General features: G+C 38.4%; 1 protein-coding gene across 2 annotated transcripts in view; it reads right to left on the reverse strand.

Moving 5' to 3' along the window:
• The window catches only part of larp4b (La ribonucleoprotein 4B), a 29,585-nt gene extending 8,056 nt beyond the window's left edge, over positions 1-21,529 (reverse strand). The window contains exons 1-14 of one of the 2 annotated variants that reach the window (XM_077512280.1): positions 20,816-21,529; positions 15,218-15,353; positions 9,509-9,665; positions 8,365-8,517; positions 7,252-7,330; positions 6,000-6,136; positions 4,379-4,482; positions 3,622-3,732; positions 2,110-2,163; positions 1,761-1,970; positions 1,006-1,109; positions 649-927; positions 551-575; positions 307-477 (exon numbers count right to left, since the gene is read on the reverse strand). In XM_077512280.1, coding sequence (XP_077368406.1) covers positions 307-477; positions 551-575; positions 649-927; positions 1,006-1,109; positions 1,761-1,970; positions 2,110-2,163; positions 3,622-3,732; positions 4,379-4,482; positions 6,000-6,136; positions 7,252-7,330; positions 8,365-8,517; positions 9,509-9,665; positions 15,218-15,298 — 1,665 coding nt within the window. In that variant the 5' untranslated portion in view covers positions 15,299-15,353; positions 20,816-21,529. The remainder of the gene's footprint in view (positions 1-306; positions 478-550; positions 576-648; positions 928-1,005; positions 1,110-1,760; positions 1,971-2,109; positions 2,164-3,621; positions 3,733-4,378; positions 4,483-5,999; positions 6,137-7,251; positions 7,331-8,364; positions 8,518-9,508; positions 9,666-15,217; positions 15,354-20,815) is intronic. The other variant, XM_077512270.1, reaches the window with a different exon arrangement.
• Positions 21,530-21,793: the final 264 nt, after the last annotated feature.

Consider the following 21,793-nt stretch of genomic DNA (forward strand, 5'->3'; position numbering starts at 1 on the left):
ATGATCGGCAACAATCGACCAATTTGATTTCATACAGATAACCCGGCTAATAGAGAAATCTGCCAATAATTATTGGCAATTATTGACCAATTTGATTTCAATTGTATTCAAGTAAATTTTGCAAACGGTTATCGGTTTACTTATTGGTTATCGACATCGACACTTTCTAAATTATTGTTTTATCGGTGTCGGTTGAAAATAGCATTATCGTGCATCGCTACTTTTTGGACATCCTACCGCGAATCTCACAAAAAAAAAAAGCACTTTGTTTGTTTGAAGAGTCAGTGCGGGTGGAGCGAGACGTACTCTGTCCTTGGCGGGCGACGGGGCGGCGCCGCTGCTCAGCCGGTTGTCGAAGATGTCCTCCGCCTTGAGATGAGCGGCGGCTCCGGGCAAAGGAGGGAAGCTGGACAAACCCAACTCGAAGCTCGGAGACGGAGGTTTGGGTGGAGGCGGCGGCGATTGAGGCGTCGCTCGCTGCTCGCGCACAAATTTTAGCTTTGCGTTAAAACGGCATCATCACCACCTCAAATCGAAAAGGCTTACTTACTGTAAACTTGTCATCCCTCTTTTTCCTAGAAGAAGAAACATTTTGTGAGGACAGCCTCCGTTTTAGACACGTGCTGCCGATTCATGACGGCGCCGTACCTTCCTCGGCCCATTCCCAGGGAAAAGTAGTCGGACGTGGCGGCGAAGTCGGACACTCGGCCGGTGCCCGCCGTCTCCCGGCGCGTGAAGGCAGCGGTGGCGGCCGTGGCGGAGGGTAACCGGCATCGGGGCTGGCTGACGGGGAAGCGCGTGGGCGGGCTGCTGCGGACGCCGTTCAGTCTGTCGCTGGGGAAGCCGGCGAAGAGGCTCGGGCTGTCCAGGAGCCCCGTGCGGTCCGCCGTCGGGAGGGTCGGCCTCAGGTGAGGCTTGCTGTGAGTCCTAAGAATAACAAAGCGGAAAAATAGGACTTTTTGGTTGCGTTTTATGTGTGGTCAAGTACTGTAGTGAAGCACCCACCTAGTCCTGGGCGAGTGGTGTCTGACAGTGAGAGGAGTGTTCGCTGGTTTGAAACTGGCTGATGTGAACCCGTTGATAAACTGGTTGTTGTGAAATGGAGAAACCTGGAAAAAAAATTACAATCTTCAGTAACTCATTTACTACCAATAACGTATAAATTAGTTTTTTTTTTAGGTTCTAAGTGTCCCAAAGACGTATTTATACGTTTTTTTGTTTTTGTTTTTATGCTAGAGCATACAGAAGTCTTTGATGCAGCCTTTCAACTGCAAAGAACGGTTGCAGAAATGGTAGTTATTACACAAACGGCCAGCAGGTGGCAGCAGAGCAAAGGAGATCAACCAGGGCCATCTAGAAAAAAAGCTCAATTACTTTGAATTTTAAATAGATTTGTGAAAACTGATGAAACTTAGCTCTCTTCCAATGCTAATTGCTGCAAAACGGAAACAGATAGAAAGATACTTTTTTTCCTGATGAAAGAAGAGACTTTAATCTTTCTTTTGATAGGTTCCATGCTTTTATAGCAATAGAACACAATATTCTGTGGGGCTTGCAACATCAGTCAAAATCCAGTAAAACAGCCGGGAGGCAACGGGATTGCGAAATGTGAAAATGGCGGCGAGTGAATAAGTTAAGGTCGATTCAGCGGCTGCTTTCATGTTCAAGATCACTACTCGCCATATTATTCAAAGCCTTCAAGTAAAAGATTATGATGCACAGCTAAAGAAAGGTCCAGTTTGACTATGACGACTTCTTACCAGCGTGGGGTCGATGAAGCTGTGAGTGGCCGACCAGGCCTGCGGCGTGATGAGGCTGTAGAGGGGGAACTGCTGCTGGGGGCTGTACACCGGCGGGATGTAGTAGGACGTGGTGTAGCGCTGCTGAGCGTACGGGTTCACCTCCACTGGCCGGTAACCGTTCTTTGGCATGAAAGTGTTCAGGGCGATTGCCTTCGCCTTGATTCGCGCCTAAGCGACAGCACAATCACAAACTAGCACCCGTCTTATATATGCAAACTACATTTGGTGACGTGCACAATTGAGGAACATTTTCAGGAAGCTTAAATTTACAATCTATGCAGAATATATGACGAAAATATCTTTTCACCTTGATCGGCTTCCCTTGAAAGGTTTTCACCTCCTCCCGGAGGTACTGATATGCCTTGAGAGAGAAGAACATGTTGTCATTTTTACCTGAATACATTCCGCCACACTCTTGTCTAAAGTCATCTTTCCCCATTGAAATGAATGGAAATGCCATTAATCCGTTCCAGCCTCCCCAAAACAAACAACCATTTCTTGCAATGTGTCTCTTAAAAGTCAAACAGCACTCTTTAATATTGTACTTTAGAGGGGAGGGGGGAGAAAAAAAAAAAAAAAAAAAAAAAAAAAAAGAAGAGTAGGAACATAATGAAATACAATGTAAAGAAGTAAACTCATTTATTCAAACCTTTGTAGTAGGGATGTAATGATATCCAAACATCACGATACGATATCACGATATGAAGGTCATGATACGATAATTATAACGATATTGTGGGTGGGGTTGGCGATATTTAAAAAAGATCACAATATTGTAAAAAAAAAAAAAAAAAAAAAAAAAAAAAAAAAAAAAAAAAAAAAAAAAACAATATTTTGCTTTTGTGCATAACAGCAATTGCATATAAACCACCAACAATCTCGAATAATAATATTGAGGCACACATTGATCGCTTCACAAGCAAATTAGGTTCCCCTTCATCTGACAATTAGCATATATTTTAAACATAGAAGGCCAAAACATCCCTAATGAAAATTAAACTGTACTAATAAACTAGCCACTAGAGGGTACTACAACTGCACGAATGGAAACCAACAGATGTGTTCCTTTTAAATATTGTGAACATGACGACGACGATATTGCGGCAGTTTTAATATCACGATATCGCCCTTATCGTGACATCCCTACTTTATAGTAGGGCTGCACATTATCAAAAAAATATTGATATTGTGATACTGCTCCATGCAATATGCATATCACAAAAACATGCAATAAGTTTTGTATCATCACCCTCTTAAAATAACTGCCAGAGCCTTTTTTTTTTTAAAACAAAAAAAAGCCTAAATCATCTTGTGATGTAATTGTTGAATTTTTTTGTGGTTCCTGAAAAAAATGACTTAAGCAATTATTTTAAGAAGGCGTTGATGTGGAATTTTATGCTTTTATCTGAATTTGACCAGTCAGCCGCTAACTAAAATGTGCGCCACCATCCAATAGTTGAACTGAATTAATTAACTAAGAATATACTGGCTTTGCTTATTTTGACGCATGAAAAATTTTTTTAATTCTTTCATTAGATAATTTAAATATACTTTAGGTATATGTTAAATATCACAATAATATCGATATCGCTATATTCCGCAACTATATCGTATGATTTTCCGAATATAATATATTTATACTGCTCCTTCTGATGTGCCCACCTTGGCCACTAGGGCGCAGTATAATACAGATACACTCAAGCCAAAGTTTTTTTTTTGTTGTTTTTTTTTTTAAAGCCAATCATAAGCATGACGTCATTGCAGGAAAAGACACAAGGTGAATGTGTTAAACAATAAATATATATATTTTTTTTTTTACCTGCTGTGCATCTGCTTCGGACTCAAAGGTGATGAACCAGTTGTCATTGTAGGCAAATTCACAGTTGATGAACTTCGGTAGGTTGTCTCCTTTAAAAAGAGCCTCCACTTCCTGTCAAACAAAGACAACAAAAGTTTCACTATTATACACACATTTACACTTGTTACTATTACATTTTTTTTTTTTAAGATTACACTTTTCTATTGATTATTCCTTCGATTAATCTGTTTTTTAAAAAAGCAACTGCATTAAAATTAGAGCTGTCAAACGATTAATTTTTTTAAATCAGATTAATCACATCTTAGAATTTTGATTAATCATGATTAATCACTGACTTAAAAATGTTTTTTTTCCCCCGCTAAATTTGATGCGCACCTGTTGTGTTAATTTTTTCTACATTTAATGTTATGTCTTCAAAAATTGATATTCACTGCACTCGCTCATCCTGCTTTTCCTAATCAATTAATTATTTGCATAATTTAAAATGGAAAAAAAAAAGTCCTACGGCATATGTAAAACAATTATTAAATGCTTTACTTTAATGCATGTAGTAAAAAAAATAAAAAATAAAAAATAAAAAATAATAATAATATTAAAAAAAATCAAAATAAAAAAATGCATGTAGTTATGTTTATTGCTCAAACTAACAGCTACCTTTAACGTGACCATCCGCTGTCGGCTAAAAAGGATCATCTGCGGTCAATATTAATAGTGTTTAGTTCAATAAGTGTCTGACAAACGAGATGGGTCCGCTCACGTCAACGGGGGTGCTCTCGGGGACCTCTCGCAGGATCACGATGCAGCGGTTCTGATTGGGTCGCACCTTCTCCCCCTTCTCGTCCACCTGGACCAATGGCAGAGCTGGAGGAGGAAGACGTCAGTGCAAACAAGTCACATGATGTCAGCCTGAAGCAGTTCGGTGTATGTGTGCGTCACTTATGTGTAGGGCTGGGGCTATGGAATATTTTTGTTGGACTACATTATTCTACCCATCATCCCATCGGTGACTCGCGTAATCACATTAAAATTAATAGCAGAGCCCGACCGATTAATCGGCCAATTGTTGGCCTTCAAACATCGGCCAAAACAATCGCACCAATTGGCTGATTATTTTCTCCTTAAAACGTACCCTGAATGTACCATTATGCTTGCGTAGCATTAGCAACTAGCATAGTGTAGCGTATGTTATTGTGTTGTCCCTAAGCGTCCTTAAAGCTGTTTAATGACACCGCAGTTCAAGTTAACTGTCAAACTAAATACACAACGTTAAGAATGACATCCACTGTATATTTAAAGACAAAACGTGCTTCGTTTTTAAAACATTACTAGCCTAGCGCTAACAGGAAGTTAGCAAATGCTAACAGGAAGTTAGCATCAACTTTGGGAGTGTTTTTTCCTTCAAATGACGAATATCCACACACAAATGTTGTTGGAACACATACCCACAGATGAGATACCTTATTTTAATAGAATTTAATCACAACATTCTTCTCTACTCACTTTAAGTGTGTATGCCATGGATGCACGGCACCACACTGCCCCCAAGAGGCCAAGACGCACAGGAACAGTCAGTATTTATTCTTCTTACTGGTTTTTTTTTCAGTTGCTATTATTTTAGTTTATTCTATTCTTATTTCACTTTCATATTGTTTTTATTTTTGTGTTATAAAGTTGGTATTTCAAAGATTCAAAGACTTTCTTTCCTCAAAATTCAAGGACGCAAACATCCAAGGATTAAGTCCTTAGACTTGTGAAAATAACTCAAGACAAAAAATCTATCAAAGAAATGGTTAATGCTTTACAGCAGCTGTAAAAAAAAAAAAGTAAAAATGTCTTTTAATTATTGACACATAAATCTATAAAATAAACGTGTATACTTCATGATTTTGTCATTCAAAGCAGAGAAGAAGAAGTTTGTGCGTAAGTGGCACCCATGAAAAGGAATTGGGAAATGGGGTTAATTTTATGCATTATATATTTTTAAATAATCGGCAGATTTATTGGTAATCTGTGTTTTTTGTGTGCCAATAATCAGTATCGGCCTTTAATAATGCATATTGGTCGGGCCATAATCAATAGCAATAGAAAAATATGCATGTGAGGGGCAGGTATTTAGCCGTTCCATACTGTAGCACCTCTGACTTCAAATGTGTCTTGTTTTAAGCGAGTGGTCATGCACGGGGTGGCTGCGTCGATCCTTGATCACCACCGGGAGTGTTACGATTCATTCTAACTAGCAGTGGTAACCTATATTAAATTTGCTCGTTAGCTTGTAGAACTCTTCCAAGTTAAGCCTTTCCTAAGTTGAATGCAAGCAATTTTCACGACTGACGTTTGACTCCAATCAAGTCAAGTGCCGAGATGCTCAAAAAACTCACAGCGTAAAATGTCCACGATGAGCTCCACGTCCGTGCTGAGCTTTTTGATGTGATCCAGGTTGGCCACCGTCACGATTGGCACATACTGGTCGCTGTCCATTTGGGAGATGAGGTAAATGTCACTGGCCAGGTTCTCGCTGCGGGACAAAGACCAGGCAGAGCTTCATTTGTTACACTTTGTGGGTGGTGCAGCTGTCCCGAAATAGTTTTCAAAAATGCTATCAAAGTCTCAATGGCAAAATGACAAGGATGTCAGGGCTGCTCGATTATGGGAAAAATAATAATCACAATTATTTTGGCAATAATTGAAATCACGATTATTCAAACGATTATTTATTTTTTGCTACAAAACAAGAAAAGGTTTACACATTTAAAAGATATTAAGACCAATTAAAAAATAGAAATACTATAATTATGTAAGTTCCTTTTGGATCAAAGATAATTTATAATACTATATATTTATAATAATATATAATTATTTATATTTTGGTACAAAACAAGAAAAGGTTTACACATTTAAAAAAATATTAAGACCAATTAAAAAAAAAATAGAAATACAATAATTATGTAAGTTCCTTTTGGATCAAACAGAATTTAGAATACTATATATTTATAATAATATATAATTATTTAGATTTTGGTACAAAACAAGAAAAGGTTTACACGTTTAAAAAAAATATTAAGACCAATTAAAAAAATAGAAATACTATAATTATGTAAGTTCCTTTTGGATCAAACAGAATTTCAATAATATATATTTATATTTTGGTACAAAACAAGAAAATGTTCACACATTTACAAATATTAAGACCAATAAAAAATAAAAAAAAATAAAAAATAGAAATACTATAATTATGTACGTTCCTTTTGGATCATACAGAATTTATAATAATATATATTTATAATATATATTTATATTTTGGTACAAAACAAGAACATTTTTAAACGTAAAAAACTACAAAAAATATATTAAGACAAATAAAATTCTTTGAAACACTATAATTTTGCAAGTTCCTTTTGGATGAAAAACATTAAATTCGTTATTTTTTTAAATAAAAAAAAAAAGGTGCAAATGTATAAGTTTAAACAACTCAAAAATTACCATTAATCTTTTTTTTTTTTTTTTACGATTATGCTGATTTAGTAATTGTGGAGTGTAATAATTGAAATTGCAATTGAATTTCGATTAATTTGCACAGCCTTAAGGAGCGCCATGTGCAAAAATGAGCAAGGATGAGTTGAAAATGCTGACCGGGAAAGACAGAATTCCAGGCTTTTCTTCAGGTGCTCCCTCAAAGCTTCCTGGGGATTCTCAGGCTGGGCTTCACTGACTGTTAAAAGGCAGAAATAACAACAACAACAAAAAAAAGTTTGGTTTCTCGTCAACAAAATGCTCAAATTAATTCAGTAACTGAAATGAAAATGTGCATGTAAATGCTGTTAAAGGTCAATTTTAAGTTTCAAAGAGACATACTGGCAATTTCATGGAAATATATAGTTAACAGATAGGCTAAATGATGATGATGATGATGAATCATGAAAGTACCGGTATACAAATTTTAAAAAATTGCTTGCTTGAAACATATATTTGTAATTGTAAGATGCTGCTCGTTTTTTTTTTTTTTTTTTGTACCAGCTAAAATTTGCATTGGTTTGAAGAAATTCAAAATAGACTTTGTTGTTTACCTAATGGGGTGGATATTCAATTTCAGAAACTATGTACATAACTCTTCCTAAAGTTAAATAGAGTAACATTAAAAAAAAAAAAAAAAAAAAAAAAAAAAAGATGAGAAATGCTCACAACTAAAAGAGCTCAGAAGAGTTGAATTTAAGTTCTTGTACTTCTTCCTACTCGCTTTTGAGCATGTAAACTACGTTGAACTATGACATCTTCTTTCTTTAAATTCTTATTTCCATATCCTGAAATGTTATATGTTCAATAAAATCAATCAAAAGAGAAGTTATTTTATTCGTTCCGTATTTTTTTTAATTTATTTTTATTTTCAATTGGCCATTTACTTGATTGCTGGCTGAAAAATATCAGGCTTAAAAAAAAATTTAATTAAAAAATCCATATCATCCATCCACATACATTGTATTGCCAAAAGAAGTGCTTTGAGGCATTCCATGTTTTCTTTTCTGTGGATTAGTCACATGACACCTGACTGTATATTTAACATACAGAGGTAAATTACGAGTTTGAACCGAACAATCTTTTTTTTTTTGTTCCATACTAAAAATTAAAAAAAAAAAATTAAAAAAAATAAATAAATAAATGAATAAATAAATAAATAAAAACTGCTCAAGCTACTGCTCATAACTCAAAAACACAATTGTCTTTTGTTTTTGTTTTTTTCTGCATCACCTGTCGGCGCAGGCTGCTCCGGGAATTCCGGGTAGGGCGGCTCCGAGCGCTCCAGGGTGACGGGCACGGCCGGGGCGGGAGGCTGGGCCGACATTACCGGCGGGGGCTCTTCGGGCTCCTGGAAAGACTTGTCCTCTTCACTGGCTCCATAACCTCCCATGCAAAAAGACAACAAAGTCCAAACCAAGCTCACAATTTGCACCAGAACCATCTCGGCAAAAAAAAAAAGAAAAGAAAAGAAAAAAAGTCAAATGTGAAGTGTAGCATATTCATGTAAAAACCCTTTAAAAAAAAAACAAAAAAAAACAACAACAACAAAAAACAAGTGCCTGATGACACCATTTGCATGTTTGTCCGTCTCATGCAAAAGCGTCTTTTTAGCAGCCTACTGTGTGGATATTCGTCGGGTTAACAATTCCATTTTTTGGGGGGAGTAATGTGATGCGTTACTTTGATATCACGGTCTTACCTTACTTCTTTTGGGGGGTATTTAGTACATTAATTTACGGGGGGAAAAAGCCCTATTCAAAGTATCAATTCATGGTCTTATGAATCAATATTCGGCTTTGAAAAGGTATATCGATTTGATAGCTATTTTAGATGCAGCCCTAATAATTATGCATCCACATTTTGTGATTTCATGTCCAATTCTTAACTTACATCATTTGGGGGGTATTTGGCACGTTACTTTACGGGGAGGAGGAAAAGCCGTATTAAAAGTGTCGATTCTTGGTTTCATGAATCGATCAATGAAAAGGAATATCGATTTGATATATCAATATTTTAGACCCAGCCCTACACTATGCACACACATTCTTGCGCTCCGCCATCCTGCAATGAATGCGACAAGTTTCCCTCCAATTTTTTTTTTTTTTAAAGACAGCGGCTGTCTTGTCGAGAAAAACACGTTTGAGAGATTTCAGTTCTCTTTAATCGCTGCCTATTAAATGTCAAAATGTTTGAGATTGGTCCGAAAAAACTTGGCACGGCATCGTTGCTAACCATGGGAAACAAACAAACCTAGCGTGGATGCTGCAAATTGTGCATTGCTGAATCAGCTTGAAGTATTGGACTGAACGACCCGCATAATTGCGATTCACGATTATCAAGCCGGCTATCGCCAGGGTTACATGGGTAGACCAACCTCGCGGGCCGGGCTGGTCCGAGCTGTCGCAGCCGTCCTTCCATGGCTGCAGGGCCGCAGTGCACTTGTCAGCAGCGCCGCCGCTGGGGCCCAGGCTAAACATGCGGTTGGCCCATGCTTTCGCATTGGGGTTCAGGTCCGAAACCTTGGCGGAATCCTGTGGACAGAACATGAGAAGAGGTTCGGAAGACCAGATGGAAATTTTTATTTTATTTTTTGTTAATCCACTCAGGTTAGACGTAAATTGAATTGAATGGATTAAGTATAGATTAATATGCCAATGCTATTTTAACATGCTAATGCTAAGTTAGCATGCTAATTCCGAGTTACCATGGAGACGCCATCCAAAAACCCCCGCCTAAAAGTCCCATAGGAATGAATGGAGAAGGGGGGAAAAGACCCACAAATTAAGAACCTTTTTCCAAGCCACGCTGCGCCCACATACATTTACCGAAGTTAAGTTAGTTAGCATGCTAATGCTAAGTTAGCACGTTACTGATAGCTTAGCATGCTAATGCTAATGTTAAATTAACAAACTAATGCTAGCTTAGCATGCTAATGTTAAGTTAGCATGCTAATGCCAAGTCAGCATGCTAATGCTAGCTTAGCATGCTAATGCCAAGTCAGCATGCTAATGCTAGCTTAGCATGCTAATGCGAAAGCTAAATTAGCACACTAATGCTAAGTTAGCATATTAATGCTAATGCTAATTTAGCATGCTAATGCTAACTTAATATGCCAATGCTAGCTTAACATGCTAATGCTAAGTTAGCATGCTAATTCCGAGTTACCATTGCGACGCCATCCAAAAAAACCCACCAAAAAGTCCCATAGGAATGAATGGAGAAGGGGGGAAAAAAAGAGCCACAAATTAAGAACCTTTTTCCAAGCCACGCTGCGCACACATACATTTACCGAAGTTAAGTTAAAGTTAGTTAGCATGCTAATGTTAAGTTAGCATGTTACTGATAGCTTAGCATGCTAATGCTAATGTTAAGTTAACAAACTAATGCTAGCTTAGCATGCTAATGTTAAGTTAGCATGCTAATGCCAAGTCAGCATGCTAATGCTAGCTTAGCATGCTAATGCTAAATTAGCACACTAATGCTAAGTTAGCATGGTAATGCTAATGTTAAGTTATCATGCTATTGCTAATGCTAAGTTAGCTTAGCATGCTAATGCTAGCTTGCTAACTGATTGAGAGGTAAAGTACACCAACATTTGCCAAACTGTTCAGTGCATTCGGCTTTCCACCTTGCAAGAGTCAGCAGTCACATCCAAAATTGCCGTGGAAATTTTTCTAGTTTATTATCATCTGTACATCTGCATTATTAAACACCAACAAAATTAGGCTATGCTAAACAGTTAGCAATCGCAATTGAGGTAAACAAACACTAACTACCATTTAGTTCACACATACATCATTATATTTACTTTACACATGCAACAGTATCTTTAAAGTAATTTACAGATGAGGCTTCAACATTAATCCATTAAGTAAACAAGGGTAGAGCTAGCTGTTAGCTACATGAGGACAATAACATCCTGTTCCTGTCTTCTTCTGGGCACGTTTGGTGCTTGACTGCCCTCTACAGGTTAAGTGATGAACACCGAAAACCGAATGGCAGGTTATATTTTGGAATAATTACGACACCATACGAGAGAACGTCAAAGAGGTGCGTAGAAATAACCAACGCAATAGCCAACCATATAGCTAAGGATATAGCTCCCGTAGCTACAGTGGCACGCACGGGGTTTAAAGGAACACAAGACGTGTGAAAAACTAACCAGCTTTTCTGTGAAATGGTTCATTTCAACACTTGCCTGAAAGAAAATTTATGTTGCGCAATTATGATTTTATAGCACTTTTTACGTATTTTTGTGTTAAGTACTGCAGTTCATCATGACGTATCCCGTGTGTCAAATTATTTATCGCGCATTTATCAAGGTAAAACTGCCCAATTTATCGTGATACTGATTTGGGCCATATTGCGCAACAAAGGTGTCATTGATAAGTTGATATGCAAGCTGGGCAAATCATTCATCGTTGACTTTATGCATACGGCAAACCTGGAAAACATGTTTCAGTCTTGCTTTTGAATGCACTCAGCGACTTGATGTGTTGAAAAGATTTAGATTAGCCAGCTAATTATCAACAGATCTACTTGCTGTGTTTATTCTTGCTGCTAGGCTGTAGAGCAAACCTGATCACATTTTGGTATTTGGTATCGGCGTTATCATTAAGTAGGGATAGACCGATTATTGGCCGGGCCGATTATTGGTGCCGATATTTGGCATTTTGACAAATATCGGCATCTGCCATTGTTTTTTTTTTTACTCTGAAGGCCAATAAAGCTCACTGAGCAGTGAATACTTGCGAACGTAGCGAATTTGGGGGTTTTCATCAGGATTTGTACGATGTTCGCAGTAAGTTTTTATTTGTCGTAAACACATTTGGAACATATTCAGACAGTTTTTCACCGCGAAGATCTTTTTGAAACGTTTTTACGAACCCTAACAAAAACCCCAAATAAGCTACATTCGCATGAATTTGTCACTGAGATGCAGGGAACTTTTCATTTATGGATCTATTTAAATTTCTACTTTATGAAAACTGGGAACTCCCTACACTTTTTATTAATAAATAAATAAATAAATAAGAAATTATGTTGAAATTTTAGAAAACTTTATTGAGAGTAGAAATCTTTTATAAATAATCTTTTATAATAAAATAAATAATCAAATAAATATAAATAAATAAAAATATGAAATGTAATAAATAACGAAAATATGTTGACATTTTAGAAAACTTTATTAACAGTGGAAATCTTTTATAAATTAAATCAATAATAATAATAATAAATAAATAAAATGAAAATAAAAATACATAATAAAACAAATATAAATAAATAAATGAATAACCAAATAAATAAATATGTGTAATAAATAAAATAAATAAAGAAAGAAATTATGTTGAAATTTTAGAAAACTTTGAGAGTTGAAATCTTTAGGGATTTATTTACTTGCTTTTTAATTTAATTATTATTATTTTAAAAATAAATTTTACACTGCATTTTTTTTTTTTTTTTTTTTTTAAATAAATCTGTTTATATAGTTTAAAAGAAAATGTTGTTCCCCCCCCCCACACTTCCATTTTACCGCAAATGAATATCGCCTTGAAATATCGGTTATCGGCCTCCTTGACTACTAATAATCTGTATTGATATCGGCCTTGAAAAAACCATGTCGGTCTATCATTAGATTAAAGCTTTAAAAATACTTACAAGCGTAGTTTTCAGTACCACCATCTTAAGCCCCTTTCACAAAGCAAGTCAGGAGCCGACATTTTTTTTCCCAGTGTTGCTGTTCAATGTGAAACGAATGTACCGATGTGGAACGGGCGGGTAAAAAAGTTGGTGGGTGAATTTTCCAGCTTCGTACTTCATCGGAGGCGTAACATGGCTGTGTGAAAGTTGTTTTTGTTTGCGAGGAAACAATTGTCGCTGTCAGTCAGCTATTTCATACATCTCAACGCTAGCGTCGCTAATTATGTGGTTGACGGAAGTTTTGACAAGTGTGTGAACATTGACTAATCCAAACAAGTTTTGTTTTTCTTGCTTTGTTTTGTTTTGGTTTTCCCCTGGAGGGATTTGCATTATTTATCTTCATACAAGCAACAAACTGTGAAACTGTTTTATGAGCATAGTTTTTGAATGTCATGATCTGAATCGTCTTATGTTGCAATTTTGCCGGCCTTGAGTCAAAATCCTCAAAAATGGCTGGCAAGGAGGAGCTGGCTCCTGTGAAAATGGCTGGTAGTGAATGAATTAATGTGTAAAAGAATAATAATAATAATAATAATAATAATAATAATAATAATAATAATAATAATAATAATAATAAATGAGAGAATCTTTGAAGCACTAATATCCTAACCAATTAATTTAATCGGCCAATTAAATCGGTGGGGCTCTAGTATAAAATAATACTAAATGATTCAATTATATTATTTATAGTGAGTTGTGAAACGGTCTAAAATCAGTGCGTGCTATTTTTCTTATTAAAAAAACAAAGATAGTTTGGGAGATTTTGGGAGATTCCGGATAATGGATGAATGGGATTAATGGCGTCACCATTCATTTCAATAGGTACAGGAAATTCTAACAACCGATCCTCTAAGTTCTTTCGAGTCATCTCACTCAGACAGGATAGGAAAGTTTCTTGGCCAAAAACGAGACTCTGAAAGCTGCTGTTCCCTATCGAGGCACTGGCTCCTCATCTCCAATTTTTGCACGACTTCTTTTTTTTTTCTCTCCCCCCCTCTCTCGCCATGACTCAGCAGGGTCGCTCACTTGTTATTTAGGCAGCTGAATAAAGCCTTCAGCATACGTACGACATTGGCAAAACGATTGATTAGACACGCAGCACAAATCGTATTTGAAATGTAAATACCTCTGACGAGCGGGTTCATTTAATCAAGGCAGACAAAAAGGAGATTGCAACATTTGTAGGGCCCGACCGATTAATCGGCTGCCGATTATAATCGGCCGATTATTGTGTTTCAAACGTCGGCCAAAACAAAAACAGATTATTTAAAACGACACCGAAGACAACCAAAGTTTCCGACGCTGTGAAAATACCCCCGAATGCACCGTTTTGCACGCGTAGCATTAGCAACTAGCAAGTGTGTCGCGTATGTTATTCTGTTGTCCCTAAGCGTCCTTTCAGCTATTTAATGACACCGCAGTTGGAGTTAACTGTAAAACTAATAAGCACACGACAAGAAATTGTTACATCCACTGTATATTTAAATACAAAAAATGCTTCGTTTTTAAAAAAATCGCTAACAGGAAGTTAGCAAATGCTAACAAGGAAGTTAGCATTGACTTCAGGAGTGTTTTTCCTTCAAAATAACGAATATCCACACACAAACGTTGTGGGAACACATTCCCACAGATGAGATAGCACGACGCAAAGGCACAAATTCTTCCCAATGTGAGAAAAACAAATTATTTTAATAGAATTTCAATCGCAACTTTCTTCTGCACTCACTTTGAGCGTGCGCGCCATGGACGCACGGCACCACACTGCCCTCAAGAGGCCAAAGCGCACAGTGAACAGTCAGTATTCATTCGTACTGTTTTTTTTTCCAGTTGCTATTACCTTAGTTTATTCTATTCTTATTTCACTTTCTTACTGTTTTTATTTTGTCATTGTCCTTTCAAGTTATAACGTTCAAAGTTGCAAAGATTCAAAGACTTTCTTTTCTCAAAACTCAAGGACGCAAACATAAAAGGATTTTTTTTTTGTCTTAACACACAAGAAAAGGTTGATGCTTTCAGCAGATGTAAACAAGTAAGAATGGTTTTATTATTGACAAATAAATCTATACAATAACCTTGTATACTTCATGACATTTTTTTTTATATGGACTTGTCATTGAAAGCAGAGAATCTTAATCAGATGTCACCCATTGAAAATGAATTGGGGAAGGGGTTAATTTTATGCATTTTTAATAAATAATCGGCAGATTAATCGGTACTTGGTGTTTTGTTTTTTTTCTGCCAAAAATCGGTATTGGCCGGAAAAAAACAAAATGCATATCGGTCGGGCCCTAAAAACAGAGAAAGTGACCGGCAATATGACGAGGGCCGTCTGTACGTCCGCGACAAGTTGAAGTTGAGAGCTTGACCCGAAACGAGGACGTACCAAATGAGCGTTGTCCTTGGCCTCTTGTACTTGCTGCACCTGTGGTTCAGCGACAACCTTCGCGTCCTGGTCAGACGTCATGGGCCGTCTGCTTCTTGGCTCCTCAGGGAGAGAAGTCGGTGAGGCACCCAGGAGGCTACGGCAAAACCACAACAGAAAATAATCATTAGCTCACCGCCGCGTCATCACAAGAAAACAACACACGTGATGATCTACAAGAAAAAAAAGCCACACATGCTGCTCGTTTTTACCTTTGCACTACATAAAGAAAATACAGCTGATCATTGCGTAATCAATATGGCCTTCGGGCTCGCATTGATTTGAATGACAGCGCACCAAAAGGAACTTGCTGAGCGGCCGATTGGATGGCGGCGTTCGCAAAACAGAAGTTAGGACATTTATCTCAATGAATTAATCAACCAATCATTTTATTCTATCGAATAGGGCCCGACCGATTAATCGGCCGCCGATTATAATCGGACGATTATTGGCCTTCAAACGTCGGCCAATTGAGCCAAATGGCCGACTATTTTCCCCTTAAGACGTTATCGGAGAAAACCGAAGTTTCCGATGTTGTGAAAGTACCCTGAACGCACCATTTTGCTTGCTTAGCATTAGCAACTAGCAAGTGTGTAGCATATGTTCTTCTGGTGATTATGTTGTCCCTAAGCTGTTTCATGACACAGCAGTTGGCGTTCCCGTACCTGTAAAACTAAATATACAATGTTAAGAATTACATCCACTGTATAGTTAAACACAAAACATGCTTCATTTTTAAAACATCGCTAGCCTAGCGCTAACAGGAAGTTAGCAAATGCTAACAGAAAGTTAGCATTAAGAGTGTTTTTCCTTCACATAACGAATATCCACACACAAGGTAACACTACGCAAAGGCACAAATTCTTCCCAATGTGTGAAAAACGAGTTATTTTAATAGAATTCAATAGCAACTTTCTTCTATACTCATTTGAAGTGCGTACGCCATGGATGCACGGCACCACACTGCCCCCAAGAGGCCAAAACGCACAGGAACAGTCGGTATTTTTTTTATTCGTTTTGTTTTCTCAGTTGCTATTATTTTAATTTATTCTATTCTGATTTCACTTTCTTAGTCTATGTATTTTGTCATTGTCCTTTCAATTTATATTATAAAGCTGATATTTCAAGGATTCAAAGACTCACAGTTCAAAGAATCAAAGAGAGGACTCAAAGTCAAGGATGCTAACATTCAAGGATTTTTTTTTTTTTTTTTTGTCTTAACACACATTCCCACGACATGGCACGAAATATAATCACCACGGTCTCAGGTTAGCCCAATAAGTCCAGAAAATGTTCATGCTTTACAGCAGTTGTCAACAAGTAAGAATGCTTTTATTATTGAGACATAAATCTATACAATAACCTTGTATACTTCATGATTTTTTTTTGTATACGGAGTTGTCATTCAAAGCAGAGAATAATCGCGAAAGATGTGCTTAAGTGGCACACATTGAAAAGGAATTGGGGAAGGGGTTAATTTTATGTGTGATATATATTTTTAAATAATCAGCAGAGTCCTATTTGCAGTGGCAATACAATAAAACGGCAATATCTCGATACCAAACATCGTTGCTGAATTGAAGGCTACGGAATGAAACGGTCCATCAAACTGACTATTTGCGCACCGCTTTATGACAGCCGAGCGCTCGTCCACCTTCAAAATCAAGCCCTAAGCCTCCACAACATGACGGCTGGGCCATTACGGTTAAGAATAGCTGCTGGGTTTTCCCTGGGGGAGGTTGCTTGCCAAGCACATCCCTGGGAGGTGGATTGGGGACCGTTTTTGAGCCACACAAGACGTGGGGGTGTCTGACACTTAACTGCTTTGTATATTTTGTATAACTGTCTTATTGATTGGGTTAATTAATTAAAAAGTATGACGAACCCCCATGATATTGCGCTTCGCAATCGACTAGGGCTGGGTATCGATTCAGGTTTCCAGGATCGATTCGATTCGATTCACGATTCACAACGATTTTGGATTCATTTGAGGAATTCATGCAGCACCTATTTTAGACAGTCAAAGGTACCAGTGCTGCAAATAGTAGAAACTTCTTGCTGTAATTTAATGCATTAGTAAAAATATGAATATTTACATTAAGAATTGAATCCATTGCAGTTACATTAACACTGTTTTATTTAACATGGGCTTATGAAAACAATAAATAATGATTTAAATCAATTACAACTAGTGTTGTTCCGATACCGATACTGGTATCGGCAGAGGCGCCGATATTGCACTAAAACAGTGGTATCGGTATCAGTGAGTACTCACAAATAACATGCCGATACTAGTGTTGTTCCGATACCGTTTTTTGGCTCCCGATACCCAGCTTTGCAGTATCGGCCGATACCGATACCATGCCAGCACTTAAATTTTTTTTTTCCTTAACATGAAAAAGCTGTCCTGCCATTGGTTCAGAGCATTCAAGGGCCAATAGGATATCTTAGATCGGCATGCGGTGGACATGTCGATGTACGATTTTAGATGCAGCATCTTGTGTCTTGCTCGTGCACGACATTCACTGATATGTGACATGCTCACTGCATGCCGATCTAAGATATCCTATTGGCCCTTGAATGCTCTGAACCAATAGCAGGACAGCTTTTTCATGTTGAGGAAAAAAAAAAATTAAGTGCTGGCATGGTATCGGTATCGGCCGATACTGCAAAGCTGGGTATCGGAATCGGGGGCCAAAAAAAACGGCATTGGAAGAACACTAATTACAACCACAGTACTACAGGCTGTGTAAAATAAAGTGACAAAAAACACTGACACTCACGACATTCACGTTGTTTTTGTGCAAATGTTCCAGTGGTGGTTGAGGGGAGGGGGTGGGTGGGGAGATGATCGATACTGGCTTCCTCCGTGTAAGTGACACGGGCTCGGAAGTATTTGTTTTTGTGTGTTGGGGGCGGGGTCGATATACCGATACATGGTTTTATGTATCGATATGGGGATATGAAAAGGCGTATCGATATATCGATATTTTGAACCCAGCCCTACAATCTACATCTCGACTATATGTCGCATTTTTAAGCAATCGCGTTCTTAAGAATACAAGGCCAAGAACGTCTCGCTCTGGCCATTGACCAATCAGAAGGAGAGCTGCCCAGCCGCAGCAAAAATATCCACTGCCAATAAATAAATGAAAAACGTGGAGTCGGAGCAGTATTTGACTTGTGACCTTGCGTCTTCCAGGCGCGTGCTCTCTACTCCACTATGACACAGAATTTGTACTCGCCGTTCTTGTGTGATTCACAGCACAGGAGGTGGTGAGTTGCCGGTCACTGCGAAATAATCCCTGACCGACTACGTTTAATTTATATCCTCAAAGATTTCTCCTCACTAGGGGTGCACCGATCAATCAGCCGGTTATCGGCGCCGATTACCTTAATTTCGGAAGATGGGTGATTGGCCGATCCCTTAAAAAATAAACCGATCTTTTCCACCAATCTCATCTCCCTCCTTAGAGGTCTGAAAAAGTCAGCCACTTTCTTGCTTCTATTGAGATGACTCATGGGATTTTCATTTTTTATTTGAGACAACTACTTCATGTGCAGTTAAAACAACCCATTTGTATTATTTCGCCGATATTGTTCCATGTTTTCCAATAAAATAAGATTGGAACACTGAAGGTATATGATGCTTGTAATGGAAAAAAAAAATCGGTATTGGCAAAAATCAGGATTGGCAGGTCAGACTTTTTAAAAGATCGGAGATTGGTCAGAAAATTGTGATCGGTGCAACCCAAGTTCTCACATAGAGTTCAGGATTTGGAATCAAGTCTTTGCCTAATTTTTTTTGACAAACACGACTACTGCACTACTGTATTTTGTTGGTCATTATCATGCTACTCGTGTGGTGTTGTTTTTTTTAAACTACCTACTTGGTGTTAGGGATGTCACGATAAGGGCAATATCATGATATCGCGATATTAAAACTGCCACAATATCGTCGTCATGTTCACAATATTTAAAAGGAACACATTTGTTAAAAGTTCAGTTCTAGCACCCTCTAGTGGCTAGTTTATTAGTGCTATTTAATTTTCATTCTGGATGTTTTGGCCTTCTATGTTTAAAATATATGCTAATTGTCAGATGAAGGGGAACTGAATTTGCTTGTGAAGCGATCAGTGTGTGCTTGCATTACCAAGTAAGTGCCTCAATATTGTTACTAGCAATTGTAAGGTGGTTTATATGCATTGCTGTTATGTACAAAAGCACAATATTGTTTTTTTTTTTTAGTATGAGCTCTCTTTTTTTACAATATCGCCAGCGCCCCTACAAAATCGTGATAATTATCGTATCGTGACCTTGATATCGTGATAATATCGTACCGCGATTATCAATATATTGGCCAGGTAATAAATCCACGATAATCTACGATGAAACTGCTCAAGACATAAACTGATGTTTTTTCAATGAGAAAATCGTTTCTTTTTTGTACCATCACTGAAACACAATATTACAACTAGTGTTGTTCTGATACCGTTTTTTTGGCCCCCGATACCGATGCCCAGCTTTGCAGTATCGGACGATACCGATACCATACCGATACTTAAAGGGTTTTTTTCCTCAACATGAAAAAGCTGTCCTGCTATTGGTTCAGAGCATTCGAGGGCCAATAGGATATCTTAGATCGGCATACAGTGAACATGTCACACACCAGTGAAAGTTGTGCACCAGCAAGACACAAGATGCTGCATCCAAAATCCTATATTAGCGTTGGAATTAATGGTATCAGCATATTACTTGTGAGTAGTCACCGATACCGATACCGCTGTTTTTATGCAGTATCGGCACCTCTGCCGATACCAGTATTGGTATCGGAACAACACTAATTACAACTGGTGTCTTCTTCACAGTGAGTACTTTAGTGTAATTTTTTTTTTAAACAAATACAAATGTCTTTTTAACAAAGACCACTTTCTGTGACTACTTGAAGAACTAAGTGTTTTTTTTTTTTTTTTAACTGCTACTTGGTGTCATAAGTTTAAGAAGACATATGGTGCATTCTCACGGCTTACAAAGAGTCATAACTTCCCTAACATTCATCAAAGGAAGGTGATAACTTCAACCCACTGGATTTGACTTTCAAAGATGTCTGACAAACAGATCTTACGCGAATCAATTTATCTTTGGAAGTTTACACACAATCTACCGCGATAAACGGGGAATTCCCAGTGTCAGCAGCAGCAATGCAGGTGGGAGTGCAAAAAAAAATAAAAAATACGTCAAGTGTTTTGATCACATGAGGGAGCACCATGCTACATGTTCTCCCCTCCCCGGGGCGCATAATTGAATCAAAACACCACATAAAAATGATCAAAGAAACGAATACAGGTGGACGTTCACGCAGCCCTGGCGCGCTTAGCGGTCGTGCCCAATGGAAGATGGCGACCTCCGGCGTGATTTCGCCCGATTCCCCCATCGAGCTAATATTTAGCTAGCTTCCCTCTGCTAACTTCGCCGGACTTTCCCCACAACAAAGCTTCTCCGCGACACTTTTGTAGTTTTGTTCAAGGAGTTGGCTTGAGTGGAGAATTTGCAACTCACCTGTCAACTCTCGCTGGTGCGGCAAGCCAAAAACAAAAACACAAGAGGGAGGAGAGGGGGGGGGGGGAGTCCAGAGGGCGGCGCGGGGAGGCAGGAGACGTCGGGGTTTGGACTGAGGCCTACTACACAGAGGGGGGGTGCGCAACCAGCAGGCTCGCCTCGACGAAATCACCGTTGCAGCTCACCAAGCCTCCCCTGGGACGAGTGTTACCAGTCAGTTTCCACACAACAAAAATAATATTTTTTAAATAAATCCCCCAGGTGGGAAAAAAAAAGAAGAAGAAGAAGAAGCGAGGTCCCTCCGAGTAGCACTGCGAGTTAGCAGGGGGGGGGGAGCTAAGTGGCTAACTAGCTTAGCCGCTTCGCTTTGACCAACTTGGACAAAATGTGGCGCGTTGACAATTCAACACACACGCACTCGGCAAAGGGGTGTCAGCAGGCAGGGGTGGGTTCGTGTGTGTGTGGGGGGGAACCGAACCGAACCGAAGCGAATCCAAAATCCCGACAAATGAAACGCGTCGAATCCGGCCACCGAGCTGCGCTGCGAGACAGACGCTCGTTCGTTCGGTTCCTCCCGAAGAGATGACAAGAGAGGACAGACAGACAGACGCGATTTCCGAATGGACGCCTCCTCCTCGCCTCAAGCAAACCCTTTCCTTTCCTTTCCCTTTCGTCTTCCACGCCAAGATCGTTTTGCGTCGAGGCGATGACGACAAGTCACCCCCCCCCCCAAAAAAAAACAAAAACTTTACGACTTGTGTCGATAATTTTTATTGAATTCAAGCCTCTGAAAAAGATTATTGCTACATCACCACACACAAAAAAAGTTCCAAACGTGTTGCATTCACTTGAATGAGGAAAACATGTGTTGTTTTTTTGTAATTTTTGTTTTCTTTCTTACTCAACTTTATTTATATTTTGAGGCCGTTCAATCACATATGGAAATATGAGTGCATATGTATCATGAGGGGAAACACG

The sequence above is a fragment of the Festucalex cinctus genome, chromosome 1, assembly GCF_051991245.1.
Source record: "Festucalex cinctus isolate MCC-2025b chromosome 1, RoL_Fcin_1.0, whole genome shotgun sequence".
Classification (NCBI taxonomy): Eukaryota; Metazoa; Chordata; class Actinopteri; order Syngnathiformes; family Syngnathidae; genus Festucalex; species Festucalex cinctus.